Raw genomic sequence first — 20,246 nt, 5'->3', positions numbered from 1 at the left:
TGTGTGGGTGTGATAGAATCATTACTTCTTAGTGTGCTCAAGTGAGTTAACCCTATCAGTACTGGTCCAAGGATATATTTTAAACACAACACATCTTTATTACATATATCAACTTAAAATCACAATGATAAAATTGCCAATGATTAAGGACTTTCAATGGCTCTGAAATGAAAGTTTATGAGAATCAAGAGAAACTGCAGCAATGAAGCGAACTTTGAACAACAAGCCCAATTTTTGTTCCTAAGATTTTTAGAAAGGGGATTTTCAATGGCTCTGAAATGAAACAAACAAATGTTAATACCACATATATGCAAATATAAAAATAGGTTTATGATTAATATGAATGGGTATCACATATATTATTCAGGTCTTTTACATAGGACCAAGCACTTAGCTAATGAAATACAGATAGCTACATAGTACCTATTATTACATATTATTTAGTATAGACACCATAGGTCGATATTCTCATTTAGACCTTTAGGACCTAAAGTCTTAAGTTTGTGGATCCAGTATGTTTCTTGGACAGATATATCTTTGATTCTGTCTCCTCCACGTCTATTTTGAGGGATAGTTTTGATCCCTTTAAAGGTTAGGGATGAGGGGTCTTTGTTGTGATGAGTCGAGAAATGACGACTTACACTGTGAGTCTGTAGGGCATGCTTTATATTTCTCACGTGTTCTTGGATACGTGTTTTCAGACTGCGTTTGGTGCGGCCTACGTATTGCAGGCCGCATGGGCATTCCAATAAGTACACTATAAATCTTGTATTACAATTTATAAATTCTGTAATATTGTACACTTTTTGGTCTATGTTTGATTTAAAGGTTTTTCGTTCAGCATGAAGGAGTTTACATATGCAGCATCTCCCACACGGGAAATTCCCTATTGTGTTGTTGCTCATCCAAGTTTGGATAGACTTATTATTTACAGATTTCCCAATATCACTCGGGACTAATAAATCCTTTAGGCTACGTGCCTTCCTGTAGATAAATTTGGGAGATGTGCTTATGTGTCCACTTAGAATGGGATCAGTAGATATAATCCCCCAATGTTTTTTTATAACTCCTTCTATTTGTCTGTGCATAGAATTATAATTAGTGATGAATGGAACTACTATACAATCTTCATTGGTATTTAATGGACTTTTCTGTTTTGGTACTAACATTTTATTTCGATCCATTTTTCTAACTTTTTCTAGTTCAAACATAAGATGTTTATAGTTGTATCCCCTTTCTAAAAATCTTAGGAACAAAAATTGGGCTTGTTGTTCAAAGTTCGCTTCATTGCTGCAGTTTCTCTTGATTCTCATAAACTTTCATTTCAGAGCCATTGAAAGTCCTTAATCATTGGCAATTTTATCATTGTGATTTTAAGTTGATATATGTAATAAAGATGTGTTGTGTTTAAAATATATCCTTGGACCAGTACTGATAGGGTTAACTCACTTGAGCACACTAAGAAGTAATGATTCTATCACACCCACACATGTGGGATGCTGTATAGTGCTAATCAGATTGGTTTAGAAACCTCTGAATTTGACCAATCAGCGGTGGTTCAAGGGTATAAATATGCTCTTAATTTAGTTCAAATTTATCCCTGAAGAAGAAGCTCACGCTTCGAAACGCGTTGGATAAAGAATTTTAATAGTCCTAGAACTGTATTTCCACAATCTGCGTGGTATATCCTCATTGGACTCATTTCATGCAAAAAGCTGTATTCGGTATGCTGCAGTAAAGATACCATCACGCTTTACGTCACGCATCTCCCTTTACGGCCGGTCGCGAAACCACGCGGGACACGTGACATACTAACTCAGTGATCTGAGGTGCGGGAGGCAGCTGCAGACGGCGGCAGACCTGAGGACCGAGCGAAAGTGACGGCAGTGACCAGGCAAGGATATCGATCAGGACACAGCACCACAGTGGAGGCTCCACATCACGATCGTGGCGGCTTACCTTGGAGGCTGGGAAGGAGAACTCCTGAGGTCTGGTGGTGGCAGTGCGACGATTGGTAACTCATGTATTGCACATGAAATGCTGTAAACCTACCTATCTGATGTACGCAGATATAATACCCTAACAATATATATTCATATATTTTTACAAACTTCACTATGGGCGTTTGCGCTGTTGTCTTTTTTTGTGACACAGAGAAGAATGGCTCTGAGATGTAGTGATAGGCTATTTAAGAACTAGGAATAGTAGCTCTGCTTACCAGACTGAAGAGAAGGTATGATACCTGATGAGGGTCTGGAGTGTAGGCCGAGGGATCTTCATTGATAGAGTCATAATTTGTAAAAGTAGCGGATCACACTGGGCTCATAGTAAAGAAACCTGATCCCAGGCATTATTATTAGTATAGGATTCTCCACTTTGGGAAAATCCAAGTTACAGTTGTCACCATCACAAGGTGGGTGGGTAAGCCTCTGTACATATGACGGTATTAACTGTATACCATCGTTTGGGTGGTAATGTCATTTTGTATTATTGTTTCAGGCTGCTCGCCTACAGGATGCCTCCACAAATTTAGGTCCAAGTGGGGACCATTGGATTCCACCAGAGGGAGAGTGTAGCCAGGCCTGGTTTCACTGACTACTAGTCTGCCTTCCTCCTGGCAGAAAGCCCTAGTAGAGCAGGCTTGCCAGGAGTAATCATGGGTTTTCCCCACCTCCTGTAGCTTTAGTGAGTCACAGGGGAGGCAGTGCAACTAGGCCTTGTGTCCAAGCAGGGACTCTGAGCTGGTTCCTGCTTTTCCTGTACTTAAGGAGCTGCACTTCCTGATTTAGCCAGTTTGCCTCTACCTTTGAGAGAGGCCAGTCTACCCAAACCAGTTGGCAGGGCGCTGCCAATCTGTGGGCCCTCCCTTAGAGGAGCAGCGGGAGACTATTCCTCATATTCCACCAGGGAGTAAGAGAAGAGCTAGGACTGCTTCTGGTGCCCTAGGCTGGGAGTGCAGGTCCAGGGACATCCTGAGGGTGAGGTCCTAAGCTCTAATGATGGTTGCTGTGTATGCTGTGTGAAGCCTGCAGTGTACAACAAAATGTTCCTGTTTCACTATACCTTCCGCCTGAGACTGCAATCTATCAGGGGAAGGGACGAGAACTCTCATGCAGGGATTGCTCCCCTCATCCCTGGGGCCTGCAAGGGATGGAGGCGCTGTCACCGTGAGTACGAATCAGTTGTTACCCCAGAAGCCTGTTCTGACAACCCCTACCATCATGCGGGAGACTCAGATCTACTGCGAGCCAGCAGGTATGCACCACAACACCATCCCATGTAGCAGCAGAATCTCCCAGAGGGGGGGGGGGGGGGGGGGAGAATATGGGCTACACTTCCAAAATATGAAACGTAATCATTTAAGTCTTTAAATGTGTAACATCCCGTTATAAAAACTCTCATGGCCCTTCTGCTCATAACCGTTTTCTGATGCGGACCGTTAGCAGATCTAGCTAATAGTGCAGTATACACTACGGGGCTAATGAAATGAGGGATTGCTGGGCCATTAAGGATGCTGAATGGGAACTTCATGTCGGGTTCCTGACTTATAAACAAAAATACCACTTGTGGGAACATTCCCGCCTCGGACGTATAAACCAAATGAATAGAATCTGTGACACAGTCATGTTTACTTATGATTGTTACACAGCCTCTGACTGGGGCTCACGGGGGGGGGGGGGGTGGGAGGGGATAGACAGGGTTGGCTGGTTGCGGTTGGGGGGTGAGCAGCTAATGTGTGTGCTTAATGCTATGTAGCATTTAATAGAATGTGTGTAATTCCAACATAGAGAGAAACGTGTGATTTACAAAGGGAGAATATGGGACGACTCAGCGCGTCTTCATTCACGGGAAAGGGAGTCAGCGCGTGTTAATGTGCAGCAGCGTCTCGTGCATATGGGCCTCAGACTTCAGTCCGTCATTTCCTCACATTACAGATGGGTCGCTCATGCTGTTTATTTGGGCTGAGGAGCAACTCATTGCACAAGTAGTCAGAAATCAAGCTCTGCTGCAGGATATCACACCTGAATCAAGCTCTACTGCAGGCTATCGCACCTGAATCAAGCTCTACTGCAGGCTATCGCACCGGAATCAGGCTCTGATGCAGGCTATCGCACCTGTTCCAGCATTAGCTGCCACTGATGCCAGATCAGGTGCAATACCCTGCAGCGGAGCTGGATGAGGTGTAAGGCCTTGGACATAGTACAGGTGTGCGACCGAAAGCGTGACGTCACACGCGCCTGTACTTGCCGAGATCCGTGGCTGCATGCTTGTGTGATGGGGAGGGTGGCGAGGGCGTGTCCGTAACGTCACAGAGCTAGTTCGCCCTCATTGGGCGAACCACTCACGTGACCCGGCCATCGCGTGGCAAATTCAAACAAGTTTGTCGCGCGAAGCACCGGTCGCCCCGTCGAGCTTGTGCACACGCACTATGCACATGCACATGGGCGTCCTACCGTTTGTTTTTAGAGCGACCGCCGTCTCCTGCACTATGTCCGAGGCCTAAGTTTGTTGCAAGCTGCGATAACCTTTTATTGGACCAACATGCAGTTATCACATTTGGGAGGTGATCTAATAAAGTCTCAGGGCTGCAAAATTGGGGCAAAAACAGTGCTGAAGAATTGCACCAATGTTATGATGCCATGGCACTATTTAACACACTGGTTTGGACCTAGTTTTTCATCCAGAAGACATTAGTTTATGGCTCCGAGGTTTCTGCAGATCCGAACACCCTTCTTCAGATGTCAGGTGCTTTGTACAACACAGTACGTGTGAGGCCTGTGAATATCTGTCCAACAGCACAGCGCTCGCCTTTAACCAACGTAACGGTATCAAGCCAAAAAGGAAAGCAAGGAGTTCTGAGAAAATAAATAACAAAGCAGGCTGCATTTTACTTTATTAACTTTATTAACCATGCAGGAGGTAAAGGTGTAATGACGTGTGCCCACAGTATCTGTCTGTGTGCAGTTACATTAAATGTAGGTGCTCGCTCAGTGTTAAAGATAAAGCAAGGTGCAAAATATTCCCAAGCAGATGCGGAGCGGCAGATTTTGCACCTGTAGGTTATTTGTGCAATTCTTTTCATACAATTCCTATTAAGCTGCAAATGAAGGTGTTTTACACCAAAGCTGCACCCAGCGCCATGCATATTATGATGCAAACTTGTTCCCTTACAATAGGCTCATTTGTCCTGCAAGACATTTGGTCCAAGACCGGCTGCTGCTCAGTATCTCAGGAAAATTCCAGAAACTGTTTGCGAGAGGCGAGCGCGTTCTAAAACTCCCCCACATCCCACAAAGGTGTTTTTGGAATTTGCCCTCCCCGATTACCTAGAAAGGATGTTTTTGAGATCTATTTTTCCATTCCAGAAAACACGCACATCTCAGCGCTGCAAAGGCGCAGAGTGTGATTGGGCCAAGTGGCCCAGGCAAGAACTGGACCCACAAGTGGGAATATCTTGGATCAGAACACCACCTAACACACTTTGCCACACGCACAGTATGGAGGCGTCTTGTCCTTGCTCAGCTTATGTCAGCGTTATGGTTCCATATTTACCAAGCAGTGCTAATTCAGAACACACCTTCTGTCTTCACTTCCTAAATATGGTCTATTGGCCATTATGACTCGAACAATTGGCCTGTACGGGGTCTTATGTCAGGGGTGCGCAAACTGTTTTCTTTGTGCCCCCTGCCTACTCTACCCCCTCTGCTCACGCCCCCCCCCCCCTTACCTTCGCTCCGGCGGTGCTATTTGACATGTCATGGCGACGCGACGCCAGAAGCCGCCAGAGATTAGGTAAGAGGCAGTTACAGAGGCCTCGCGCGCTCCCGTGGCATTTTATTTAAATGTTGTGGGGAAGAGCGCGGGGCCTCTGCAAGCACCGCGCCCACCCCCTCCCAAAAAAAACTTTCGCAACCCCCCCCCCCAGCTTGGCTTGCGCACCCCTATCTTATGGAGTAGCACGTCCTAGTGAAGGAGTGGCTCAGTGAGTACAGACACTGACTGGCAGTGAGAGTGTGAATCAGGGGAACCTGGTTCAATTCCCGGTGTCGGCTCTTTGTGACCTTGGGCAAGTCACTTTATCTCCCTGTGCCTCAGGCACCAAAAAAACATAGATTGTAAGCTCCACGGGGCAGGGACCTGTGCCTGCAAAATGTCTCTGTAAAGAGCTATGTAAAACTAGCAGCTATACAAGAACATGCTATTATTATTATTATTATTATTAGTGAACGGCTCTTGAGCAGTATACTGCAGGCGTATGAGACAAAAGGCTTTTCTGCTGTTTTCTGTCACAGTTTTGCTTCCTATGGATGAAATGTGTATATAAAGGAGAGGGGGAAAAAAAAAGAAATGTAGAGAGTTTTAACCCCTTCATGGCTAGAGGGGACTGGCAAACTCAATGTGGTTGCGGGACTCTGGCACGGGAGGAGTTAATGTGTGTTCCTTTCCTTCTGCTGAATACAGAGCAGCCCTCGTTGCATGTGGAGCAGAGCAGAGCCGGGGTAGGTGGGCAGGGTCGATCCAGCCGGTCTGTCCTCATCGGAATGAACCGAATGGCTCCTCCTGCAATGAAAGAAATAATAACCATTGTCCAGTGAGTAGGAATGTATCTCATCATCAATGTCATATTCACAGTGCACACGTCACCCAGCACACCTCCCTGCCCCATTTTGTTTTCTTTATTTGTTTTTGTATATATATTTGTTTTACTTTACGATCTGCGGGAGCCCGTGGAGCTCGACTACAATGCTCTCAGCTCCGGGGTCCAGGGACCACCAGGTTGCTGGTAAAATAACACAACCTCAAGAATCATCATCATTCATCTCCGGGAGCACAATATGGCCACCTGGATCAGCCTGGGCTCTGACGGCCAATAAAAAGCTTGCACCGTCATTTCTTGCCCCATGTAACCATAACGGAAGATCTCCCATGGGGGACGAAGTAGAGCGGTGCGCTGCCTAAGAAGAAATGGTGATGGGAGCCGGATCGCAATAAAAAAAATAATTTGACTGTCCTCGAGATGCAGGAGCCTCTAACGCATTTCGCGCACCTGATCTCTGATAAAGCGCACAAGAGCGCGAAACTCTACACGCAAGCAGGGAGCACGCCAAACCGGACACATCTACCAGAAGTTCGTGAGTAACATTTGAATATCCATTTACTCAAGGATCCTCTTTCTGCATTGATGGTCTAGCTCCAGGAGAACTACGTTGCTACAGTTGAAGGGGGTCTGCCGTCTTCACATTTGTGGGGCCGCAGGCATCCCCTATGCAGCAATTCTCCGGACCATAATATGGTCTTTTCAATATAGATTACGCTTATGAATGTATCTACGTGTTCAGACTCACCACATGTGGCCGTCACATGCATGGCTAAATATATTAACATACTTGCTTCCTCTGAGCACTGATTTAGGAACAGCTGTTCCGTTTCTGCCCATGTAACCATATTTGTAGTCTTTTGCCAGAAAGTGCCATGGACATTTGACTTTTGGTGAATATAGGATCAGCCAATGAACAAGGCCATGGAAGAGGTGGGACTTAGGGGAGAGGAGCCTTTAGGAGGGGTTGGCAGAGCACATGGGGTCAGTTCTGCACAAGCCTGGATTACTTCAGGCTCAAATCGAGTGTGACCCGGGGCCAGTCTGTGTCATGCTAAGAGAGAGTGGGGATTCACTGGAGGGAGTGCAGTATATCGTCCAGGGAGCAGAACAGAGGAGTGAGTGCAATTGGAGGGGACACTCAACGTTCTTAGATAAAAGTGGTACCGAAGTACATGCCTGCTACACCCGGATACAATCAAAGGCTCCAGCGATGTGCCGGCACCATCACATAGACCTAGATACCCAGGATTGGATGACCATATCATTCACTGACACCTGCACAGCATTTATAGAAAATGTTATGTAGATGTGATGTTATATGAATGCAAAGATCCTTTGTTCCGGGTCCCAAAGTTCCCAAGTACCTATTAATATACAGTGTATAAACTCTGTTATACTACAAACACCATTGTAGCTGTATCCCATTGTCTGACCTCACACCACCCAGAGATAAGGACTCAGGCCCCCACCTCAATAGCAGGTATCAGTCTAGGGTTTAGGAAAAAGAGGGGGCGCACTAAAACGTCACGCAGGGCACACTCAAACATCACGCAGGGCACACTCAAATGTCACGCAGGGCACACTCAAACGTCACGCAGGGAACACTCAAACATCACGCAGGGCAGTACTGGATCCATACACAAAGAAGAAGCCTATGCGGTTTTGAAAAGCTCTGTACACTACATTTTAATTTATGAAGATCTATAATGTTTCCTTAAAAGGTATCACAGCCTACAAATCTATACTCCCCATTATTGTATCTGCATTTAGCAAGGCTTCCCAAACTACTGCAGGTGCTCCATTGCTCCACGTTGAGTGCATACATACATACATACATACATACACACACACACACACACACATATACTGTATATGTTGTGCAGGAGAAATTGGGCTATATATATATATATAGATTACATATATATATATGTATATATATATATACACACACATAGCCCAATTCCTCCTGCCCAACGGGACACACCTGTGTAGGTAGCAGTACTAGGTGGCCATTCATGCAGGTGTATCTCGGGGGGGATGTTTTCACTCTAGCACAAGTTCTGCGGGGCATGGGCTACTGATTGTAAAAAAGACAAATAAATATTGGGGCCAGGGATTTTCTTAAATACTGTAAGACGAGTTCTTCAACAAAGGCAACTTTAATAACTGTAACAGTCTTCACTCTCTGGGCCTCAAACCAGACGGGGAGGTGCTGATGACGGGGGCCTTGAGTTGACCCTGAAAAAGTTGGACTTTGCTGGATATGTATTAAACACATTGTATCTAGCATCAGTGCTGTGTCTTCATCCCTGTGTGTGTATACAGTATGGGTATGTGTATATAGTCACAGGATATTAGGACGTTTCTGTCCTACAGTATTTAGACTAGAAAGTGCAGCCACAGAGAAAATGTGATCCATCCCACAGCTTCACAGTTGCTGAAAATGGTGGATGGGAATCCAGAGCAGAGTTCACAGTTGCTCTTATTTCTTGCACCTGCCCTCCTAACTGAGGAAGCAAGTACTTCATGCAATTTGTCTATTGCCTCTCCCCTAGATGCTGGGCCTGTGCCAGAAGCCAGACAGGGGAGGACCTTCATTATTGTGCTTATTAGAATTTCTGTATCTGTAAAATGTCCGTTGTCCCTTTCTATAGATTACTCCAGCTCCACAGTACTCCGCATTCTGGTTTTAGCACATAAAAAGAAACGTCTAATTTGGAGATAAATACTTACATACACTGGCGACACACTTTATTCGAGCTTGGCTAGTCCCACGAATTCGGGTATACCCGGGTGTATTGAGGTTTGTGACTGTTTTCTGCCCGAGTGCATTGAGTTATTTTCCAGGCAGGGATTGAAGCATTTTATTCCCGCTGGCTGCAATACTGCACAGTATATATATATACACTGCATTACAATTCATGAATTTATGCCATCTGGTAGACACGCGAAGCATTGCAGCCTATTAAATCCTAATCATCATCATTTAACAGATCAGCCGCCCTTCAGCCAGGCATGAACCCAGGCTGGGAAGGCAAATGCTACGGGGCTTGTCAGAGGTGAGGAGCGGCGCATTCCAGGTATCTGCCAGGTACATACCGGGTATTTGCTCGAATAAAGTGTGTCGGTGCAGTACAAAATACCACTAACTCTATCACTAGATAAGGTCTTACAGCTTGAAACTAATGTCCTATCTGATAAGGAACTGCCCACCCTCCATACAAGTTTATTACCAATTATGACATGTCTTCTGGAAAGATGTCAGAACTCCTTATTAATCCAACCGGATGCTCTAACCCCAGTTGTCTGTAGTCACTGACTGGGCCCCCCTCGCTCAGACAGCCTAACACAGCTGCAATCCCGTTATAACTCAAAATACTATCCCAATGTAACTGAATCTATCAATTAACCACCATTACATACTGTATGACATATGACTATAAAAGAATCGTTGAAAATCATATCATGCGTGGCATCCTGTGTTTATACCCCGGATTCAAACCTAATTACAATATAATAATGTAACTGAACTGGAATTCTTACAGTATTCTAATATGATCTTATTATGAATGCTGTGTACTATTGTGTTGTTGGAAAGCGGATAAGCCGCCCAACCGTAGAAAGGGAAATCCTTAAGTCTAGTGAAAGCTCAGTTGAGTAGGCCTGAATGACTCAATGCACTTTATTCAAAGTGTTGCAGTCCCAATAAAGCAGATAGAAACCTGAGTAGCTTAATATTGTGGTATGTGTCCTCTATTTGATTACCATAAAAGACTACCATAAAGAGCTCAGACAGACAGCAGAGCAACCTGAGGAAGCAGTTTGTCACAACATACATACAGTACATACCACAAACCAAAGCATGGAGAAATGCTAATACTGCCCACGAATTGAATAAAGAGTTTAATTAGGTCCAACAAGAAAGAGAGAGAGAGAAAGAGCGAGAGAAAGAAAGAGCGAGAGAGAGAGAAAGGAAGAGCGAGAGAAAGAAAGAGAGAGAGAAAGAGTGAGAGAGAAAGAAAGAGAGCGAGAGAAAGAGAAATAAATCAAGAGAGCGCGAGAATGGAGAGAAAAAGAAAGAGAGAGAGAGAGAAAGAGAGCTATAGATATCTATGTTTTTAGTAGAGTGCCTATGTATTTTCTATACCACGGGAGCGCAATCTTTTTTCCCTGCGCCCCCCTGCCAGCTGTTCCCCTCTCTCTGCGCTCCCCTCCCCCCTCTTACCTCGGCTCCGGCGTTGGCATCATGAAGTCACGTTGCCATTGTCACATTACCTTGCAGCGTCATTTGCCGCAGCATTGCCATGGCGACACGTCTCCAGAAACCGCCGGAGCCAAGGTAACTGCAGTTTACAGAGGCCTTCACCGCCTCCCCGGCACTTAATTTAAATGCCTTCGGGAAGCACGCGGGGCCTCTGTAACCCCCGCGCCCTCCTCCCCTCCCCCCTCCGCAGATAATCTCACGCCCCGCCTGGGGAGGGCCTCCCTCCCCCCGGAGGGCCTCCCCCCCCCCTGGTTTCTGCACCGCTGTTCTATACTATAAGCAAACTGCTGCACTCCGACTTGCATACAGTATTTATGTTATTTGGTGTACATACTGTATATACGTACATTTTTTTCCAACAAAAGCTTAGTGATGCCATCACGGATCATGTGCACGGACCTCCAAGCATTTCTATTAGGGACAAAGATGGCAGCACTCCTGCTAAGAACATACAGAAAGATTACCTGCATGGCCGTGATGTCTGCCTCTGGGAATTGCTTGGGACGTTGCAACATCTCAAACACGTTAAATCCTCCAGCAGGCCTATCCTCTTCAAACTTTATTTCTTCCCTCCAAATCATTGCTGTTGGCGAAATGACCCTGCCAGACTGGACAAAGAGAGACAGAATCTTTGGTAGACATGGAGTGATGATAGAAGGTACTTTGAGCACAACTATGTATCAATCTCCTAGGCCCCTATTTAAAGCAGCAATGCTATATCCCACCTTTTCTTCTTTTCTGATTTGTATATGTAAAGCACGTGACAATGTATCATTCTGCTTTCTTGCCTGAGCTGCCAATCGTTGGGTGCTGCTGTTATAAATCTTTAGAAATCCTGATTGCGTGCCTAGCGAAATGGCTGCCTTTCAGTTCAAATAAATTCTTCAGGTCAGTCAGTGTAACTCAGCAGCTACAATGTATTCTTGTATTACTCGGGGTAACGTTATCTATTGTTACAGTTTGCAGCTCAAATTGCTGGGAACGTTGGCAACAAATTACCACAAACCGGGAAGTGTTGCAAAGATCTTGCACTGCTTGGGAGCTGGGCTAAAACCTGCTATAAAAAAAAAAATCAAAGAATGCTTTAAAATTCATTAAAAAATGGCATGAAGAATTGAATAACATTTTTTTTTCAAATCACTATTAACTAATATTACAGAACTGATTTAAAACAAAAAATCACATGTTTTGCTGCTTTAATATCCTGTAAGGCTGCCCTCACCTTGCTAGGGAAGCCTTCAGGCCCAGTCAAATGAATGGATTTAAAACATCTTCAAAGCATATTGATAAAAGGGTTTACCAGGGGATGAAATGCAGAGCCTGACACACACCAGTCTCTTTATAAAATCGATTTATTTCGTATTTGTATTAACTGTACAATTCCATACACTATTAATAGGCTGCAAGGTGGGGGAAGGCCCGGCACACATCGGCATCAGAGAGAGGCAGAGTGAGCGTGAGGCAGGCAGGCCCGCAGCTGGGGAAAGCCAGCGCCCCGGCGGTAACGAGAGGACCGGCTGCCGGGAAAAGAAGAAGTTCCCAACTCCAGGCCAGCCGGGCTCTCCACAGCCACTGAGACACCTGTCCCTTTTATCCCCCCGTCGGTGGCCCAGGCCAGCCGGGCCTTCCACACCCACTGGGACACCTGTCCTTTTTATCCCCCCGTCGGTGGCCCAGGCCAGCCGGGCCTTCCACAGCCACTGGGACACTTGTCCCTTCTATCCCCCCGTCGGTGGCCCAGGCCAGCCGGGCCTTCCACAGCCACTGGGACACCTGTCCCTTCTATCCCCCCGTCGGTGGCCCAGGCCAGCCGGGCCTTCCACAGCCACTGGGACACCTGTCCCTTCTATCCCCCCGTCGGTGAAACAGGCCAGCCGGGCCTTCCACAGCCACTGGGACACCTGTCCCTTCTATCCCCCCGTCGGTGGCCCAGGCCAGCCGGGCCTTCCACAGCCACTGGGACACCTGTCCCTTCTATCCCCCCATCGGTGGCCCAGGCCAGCCGGGCCTTCCACAGCCACTGGGACACCTGTCCCTTCTATCCCCCCGTCGGTGGCCCAGGCCAGCCGGGCCTTCCACAGCCACTGGGACACCTGTCCCTTCTATCCCCACGTCGGTGGCCCTGACTCCGGTGCCGACCGGGCCCCGGACACTTGTCCGGGCTCTCTCCCACCCTGTCGCCAGCCCTGCACAAACACACACACACACACACACACACACACACACACACACACACACACACACACACACACACACGCGCGCGTTACTAGCGATCTGTTTACATACAGTATGCATATCATTTTTATTTATGTGACCAAGTCTTCATTTTTTTGGTCGATTTTGCACAGATTTGGGGGGGGGGGGGGTTTGCAAGGATCCGTGGCCCGGCACTTTGTACTTCTAACATTGAAAACACACACACACACACACTTTATTTATATATATTTTTTTCGACCAGAAACTCCAAATAGTGATTATGAGATTATTCGGAATGCAGCGGGAATTGGTGATTAGTGGACAAATACATTTTCAATTTTCTTTTATTTAAAGCTTAGTTTTATATTATAGTTTAGATCGAAGTCATTTTCTTGCCTCTAAAAAAAAAAAACACAAAAAAAAAAAAAAAAACCCCAGGCTTAATCAACAGCGTCATGACACAAAAGTGAGAACTAAATTAGTTCTATTAGACACATTTGGCTATTAGGACCGTTGCCCATAACTGTGAGGGGGGCTACATTATGTTTTATTTTATTGTGATGTACATTTTGTTAACTGTGTTTTTTCTTAATGCTTTTTTCTATGGGTAATATCCCTATTTGCGACATTTGGCTACAAGGGCTATTGCGTACCGAAAGGGAAAGGGTGGGGGAGGCACCCTCGGAACGGCCAAGTAAATAATAGTAAGGGGAGGCGGTACGATCAGGGGTCAGAAATGAGCAGCCGGACTAAGGGCCACATCCATAGTGCCGAAATCTAGAGCAGGGGTGCGGGATTAGAGAGGCCCCGCGCGCTTCACCAAAGCATTTAAACCAAATGCCGGGGATCACGCGCAATGCCTCGAAGCTCCCTCGTCTCCGGCGGCTTCTGGCGAGTAATGGTATCGAGTAATTGTCTTGAGGGGGGGGGGGGATCTATATAAAGTCTTGTGGGGGGGGGGGGATCTATATAAAGTTTCGTTTTTAAGCACTACACTCACCCTACAGTCCCTTTTGGGATTTGAGTGCTCTCACTAGTGGGGATACTTCCTCCCCTTAGTCCGGTTACAAGGGCTATTGGCCATTACTGGGGTGGGTTGTGTTGCAGGGGGCAGGACGGGGAAATTGGAGCAGTTGCCCCGGGGAGTGCGGTCAGGCCTTCCTCGGGGGAAGGGTTGAGGGGGTGTCAGGAGGGGTTAACCACTTGGTTGGCAAGGCTTTACTACCCCTAAGGTAGCCATAGGGGGGAGGCGTGTACTGTAGTTTTATGTTTATATTAACCCCTTTGTAACCCTTTTTGGTCAGCTAGTCATGGACATGACAAGTTGGCCCGTGGGCTTCTAAGGGGTTAATATGTACTGTAATGCATTTTAATTACCGTTATCATCTATTACAGGCTGATGTACCTTATCTTGCCTGTGTGTATAATGGTCAATATATTGGCCACCAGCCTGGACTAGGTGAGTAAATATATATATATATATATATATATATATATATTTTTTTTTTTTAAATCATTAATTTCAGCTCCGGGGACCCCCTGCTTCCCGGGACACATACTGTACGTCCATAGGTGGTGTGGGTGTCTCTCTGCAGCTGAAATGTCTGTCTCGGCTTCCTATATGCCCACGTGACCGGAACATTGAAAACTGAAGAGATACCCGCACCCCCCTACAGGTGTGTCTCTGGAAGCAGGTGGTCCTTGGAGCTGAAATGAATTAAATGAAATGAACCCCTGCTTCAAACCTATATTATTATTTTTATAGGATTTTGGGATCAGTCCGGATTAACAACAATCTGGACTTTTTTTTTAATGCCAAAATCGGCGGGGCGGTTGTTATTTGACATAAAATACTGTATCTGGCAATCTCCGGGGAACGGATTTGCACGGACAAGACACTGAGATGTTCCCAGCGACCGATCTGGACACATGTTTACAAGGTCACGCAGAGGACATGATTTCCAGATGTGGATTCCTCAGTCCCCCAGCTTCACACCATCAGCTCGTGAGAAACGTGTCACAGAGGAATGTGATGCAATGTCACGTGCAGAGACGAGAAACCCCCCGGGAATCCATCCGCAGGCCCCCCACGGACCCTCCAATCCCTGATACCCCCTTGCTTTCATTGGGAACCCAATTGTTATGGTGAAGTTGCTGATAGATAACGCCCCGTGTGTGTACACTGCATGGTGCAGGGTCAATGTAGCCACACGTGGGTGTTCTGGGTTAGCTTGTTTATTTACAGTAGCCTCAAAAATATGGCACACAAAATAACACAGCTTTGTTTCAGCATGTTACAGTATATAATGTAGCCAGGTATCCCCCTGGGCTTCTAATCCCCTGCCTAAGGCCGAGTCCATAAAAGGACAGGCCGTGCTGAGCCATGCGGACGCTCAGCGCTGAGCCCCTGCATCCTCAATGAGGATGCCTTGAGAGGGGGCTCGCGCGAGCGTCCGCAGGCTGCACGCTGCACGCACACACGCACACACACCAGATGCACCCTAAGCGCGCAAACACATTATGCGCGAACGGCACACACACACACCAAATGCACACACACCAGATGCATGCGCTGCACGCACACACGCACACACACCAGATGCACCCTCAGCGCGCAAACACATATGATGCGCGTGCGGCAAACACACACCAAATGCACGCACACATACACCGGATGCACGCACACACGCACCAGATGCACGCGCTGCACACACACCAGATGCACGCGCTGCACACACACACCAGATGCACGCGCTGTGCACGCACAAACACACCAGATACACGCGTTACACACACACCAAATGCACGTGATGAGACAAAGGACCCAGAATGGGGTCATAGGCTCCTTAAAGGCTGCGATGTCCTGATTGGCGTGAGCTGGGGGGGGGGGGGCTTGGCTAACTCCCCTTCCCCCACGGAGTGGGGAAGACTATAGGGTATAAAGAGAGGGTCCCTAGAGGGACGAGTCAGAGCTAACGGAATTTTTTGCCTTACCTTACAGGATTTTTGCTGCGGATCTGCACATTTTTCCAGATATGATGACAGCAGCTCCCCGCTGTGTGAGGACCCCCGAGCCACCCACCAGGATCCTGATTCCGATGCTGCGGCTGCAACTGAGGATCAGGTAAGTGTCCCTGCCCCACGCAGATCCCAGCGCAGAGGTGCGGGCAGTAACCCCCATGCCCCTTCCCCCAGCCCTGCTGGGTCCCCCGCCAAGAGCAGGCACCTCCCGTCAGCGCCCGCTCCTACCCCCGCTCCCTTCTCTGCTCCCAGGCTCTCCCCCAAATGCCCCCCTTACCGTGGCCGCCTCCCGGTTTGCGGCCCCGCAAAGCCCTGCCGCCTGCTCCAAGCTTCCCGTCGCCAGACTTCCCGCCCGGAGGACCGGGTCTCTGAGGAGGGCCGCGCTGCCCTCGGTAGTGCATGGCCTCGCAGCTGCCAGCCCCCACGCCGCCAGACCGCTCACCACTCTGCCGATGACAGGCGTGCGCCGCCCAGAGCGCACGATGGCCAGGTCCCCTCCTATCAGCCCTCTGAACCCGAAAATGGGGGCGTCCATCGGGCCCCGCTCCCCCAGCTCACTCGCCCACCCGGCCGTGGGGACAGCGGAGTTCCACGTGCGCTGCCCGGTGAGCACACTGGCCAGATCCATCGCCTCCAGCCTCCTCACCCCGATTGCGGGGACCATCATGCGCCGGCCGGGGTGCAGGCTAGTCGGGCCCAGCTCACTCTCCCCACCGACCGGGTTCCACGGGCACCGCTGCTGGCTCCTCAGCGCCATTGTTCACCTCCCTCCCACGTGCACCATCAGGGGAGGGAGTGGCGGTCCTCCCCCACGCGGGCTGCAGCCTGGCCCATCCCGGCCCATCCCCCTGCATCCCCTTTCATCCCCCTGCATCCCCTTTCCTCCCCTGGATTCTATGAGCAGGGGGAAGGGGGGTTCCCCTGCCCAAGTTTATTAAAGGGCCAGGAGGTCACAGGCAGGTCTGCAGAGGCAGGCTTTTACCTTGGCCCTCCACTGCAACAGCGCCACCATGAGGCTCCTGGAGCTACTGCAAGGCGACCTCAGTTTCACCCCTCAGGGCAACCTCAACCTTACCCCTCACTCTACAGAACAAACTGTGAGCAGGGTTACAGCCTTGAAGCACCAACATATTATATACCGCCACATGCCATACCCAACCACCCCACCTACTTACCACCAGCTGGCAGGGGCGCGGGCAGTCCGGTGTATAACCGCCCCAGCCACCGTGGGCCCCCTGCCCCTCCCACGCATGGGTCACGCCGGGTCGGGGGATTTAAGGTGACCCAGCCCCTGGATCCTACATGGGAACCGCAGGCTGGGTCCTCTAAGTTTCTGCAGGAAGCGGCGGCCAATGAGTGGTCATCTCATGCCTGGGATTCAGACAAGGACCCCTACCCACCTTCAGTGGCGCACGGCGAGGAGGACAATAGACGCCGCACCCAGTCAGCACGCTCCGGTTCTAGGTCAGCGCAGGATACTGACCCGACCGACGGGATTCAGGGTAAGGAAATTAATCCTATGTCTAGTACTGAGAGTAGCGATTCGGATAGTGACAGCGACATTTCAGAGTCAGAGTGCAACACGATTACACAAAACCCCGATGTATAAATTCCTAAAGAGAAAGCTAGCGGGAATTAACCGGTCACTTAGGGCTAGGCTAAGCGGGGCAACGCAGGAGGCAGCGGGGGAGAGCAAGGCCCCAAAAATAAAGGACAGTAGCATCAGCGCCAGCGCAGCGATGAAGGGGAAGGACACATACGCCTGCGCTATGACCTCTCTCTCCAGTCAGGTTACACCCAAGGTGAGAAAAGCAATTATAAAAGGGAAGTTCACTGACGTATAAGACCTTTCTACTGAGGGGTTACAGGCCAAGAAAAAAGCAAAGGCTGCAGGCGATGAGAGCGATAACAAGCATAAAACCATGGACAACTGGCTAAGGGGTTACCTCATATTAGCCAGCTGCCTGCTAGAAAAGCACCCAGGGGAGGGTCTGAACGTCCTTAAATACATTGAACTGATACACAACACACACAAAACGTATGGGGGCGCAGCATGGTGCGAATATGATGAGGAGTTTAGGCACAAGATGCATGGGAACCCCATCTTGAATTTCGGTACTAAGGACCTGGACTTATGGGTTCGCCGGGTTACAACGGAGAAATTTGCTCCCTTATCCAGGGGGCCGGGTGGGCGGCCATCTAGTCAACCACTGGGTAAACCCAAGAGATCAGAATGCTGGGACTTCAATAAAAGCTCTTCCTCGAGGTGAGTGTAAGCTCACTCTGCAGCGGCGGCCACCCAGCGCAGAAATGTTTCAAAAAAGCTAGGACCACCGGCAAGCAGGCCGATAGTGGCCCCGGCAAGGGTTTAGTGAGGGTTTTGTCATCCCAGTGGGGTCCAATTTGGTAGCCACCCGCGCAAGTCGCAATCTTAAATCCGCCTCGATATACCTGTGGGAAAAAATTAACAAGGAGGTACGCCTGGGATGCATGGCAGGTCCATTTCACTCACTTCCCATACACAATTTATTCATATCCCCCTTAGGGATAGTTCCAAAGAAAGTACCCGGCAAATTCAGGCTCATTCAGCACCTATCTTACCCAATGGGCAGATCCGTCAATGACGCGATCAACCAGCAGGCGTGCCATGTCCAATACCAGTCGTTCGATAGGGCCATCAACAGTCAGGACTTATGGGAGGGGGCCCTTATGGCCAACCTGGACATAGAGTCAGCATTTCGCCTATTACCATTACACCCAGATTGTTTCAGGCTCATGGGCTGCAAGTTCGAGGGAGCTTACTATGTGGACAAGTGCCTCCCGATGGACTGCGCCATTTCCTGTCCCTTTTTTGAGGCATTTAGCACATTTATACACTGGAGCATAATGGAGAGTATGGAGTATGACACTATAGCCCGTTACTTGGATGATTTCCTCCTTGTGGAGCCCCCTGAGTCTACACTTTGCAGGAGGCTCTTAGAGCTCAGCTCTGCGATAATGAGAAACATGGGGGTACCTATAGCTGATGATAAAACAGAGGGCCCGGTCAGCACCGTGTCATTTCTAGGGATTGAGATCGATTCAGTGGCCGGGGAATCTAGGGTGCCCAGGGATAAAGTCATCAAACTGATGACTTATCCAGGAATGCAAGGGTGGTAGGAAGGTTACACTAAGGAAGATGCAGGCACTTCTCGGGCTCCTAAATTTCGCATGTAGGGTCATACCCATGGGCAGGATTGAGGTATTGATGAAGGCAACAAAAGAGGTATGTGTCAATACAGTGGAAAGGGAACTGTTCAGAGTAGCATTTGCCGTGGCTTTCTTTGGCGCCTTCAGGGTCGGCGAACTAGTGGCGGCATCTAAAGCAAGCCAGGGTGTGGGTTTGCTTTTCTCAAACGTGATTATTAATGCTACTTCACGAGGAACCGTAACGAAAGAGTGCACCCAGTGGCGTTGATTAAGAGCTAGGCAAGGCATAGGCCCAAGGTAGGAGGCAATTTCCTCATCCATCAGGACGCGACGCCGCTCACAAAGTACCAGTTTCAAAGCGTTTTTAGGTGGTGCCTTGCTGCTGGGGGGATGGATCCTAGTTTATTTGGTACCCATTCCTTCAGAATCGGCGTTGCTACAGCGGCGGCTGAGAATGGCTGTACGCCGGAGCAAATAAAGAAACTGGGGAGGTTGAAGTCCAGTGCCTACAGGGGTTACATCAGGGCCAAAGGACACAGCAGTGTGTGGGCACAAGAATATTATCATGTTTTTCCCTCAGTAGGTAGCCGTGCAAGAACCCTGGAAGTGTGGATAATGGGTCATTGCTTCATCCATTGGGCGCACGAATGGGCGAAGGATCAGCGGTGGGACCAGCAGCTGGGTGTTACGTAGGAGAGGTTGATTTTGCGCTGGCTTGGGAAGAGAGGAACGTGCTTGGTTGATCTGCAACCGGCTCTGGACAAGACAGAATTTCAGGTGAAACCGGATATTATTTTGCTACACCTCGGGGGAACGACCTAGCCAAGCCCAAAACACTAGAGGTAATTTATGGGTTACAACAGGAATGAGCACGCTTGAAGGCGCTGTGGAGTGAGGTTGTAATCATTTGGTCTGAAATTATTCCAAAGGGTTTGGAGGTGTTCCTACATAACATCAAGGGGAGTTTACAGGAAG

General features: G+C 48.5%; 1 protein-coding gene across 3 annotated transcripts in view; it reads right to left on the bottom strand.

Annotated features, from left to right (window-relative positions):
* Window positions 1-4,886: 4,886 nt before the first annotated feature.
* The window catches only part of LOC142487984 (uncharacterized), a 50,866-nt gene continuing 35,506 nt past the window's right edge, over window positions 4,887-20,246 (bottom strand). For all 3 annotated transcript variants that reach the window (XM_075588236.1, XM_075588235.1, XM_075588234.1), the window contains 2 exons: window positions 11,330-11,473; window positions 4,887-6,561 (listed from right to left, as the gene is read on the bottom strand). In XM_075588236.1, coding sequence (XP_075444351.1) covers window positions 6,535-6,561; window positions 11,330-11,473 — 171 coding nt within the window. In that variant the 3' untranslated portion in view covers window positions 4,887-6,534. The remainder of the gene's footprint in view (window positions 6,562-11,329; window positions 11,474-20,246) is intronic.

Source organism: Ascaphus truei, chromosome 2 (genome assembly GCF_040206685.1).
Source record: "Ascaphus truei isolate aAscTru1 chromosome 2, aAscTru1.hap1, whole genome shotgun sequence".
NCBI lineage: Eukaryota > Metazoa > Chordata > Amphibia > Anura > Ascaphidae > Ascaphus > Ascaphus truei.
Note: the sequence above shows the minus strand (reverse complement) of the source record. Positions and strands in the feature narration are given on the sequence as shown.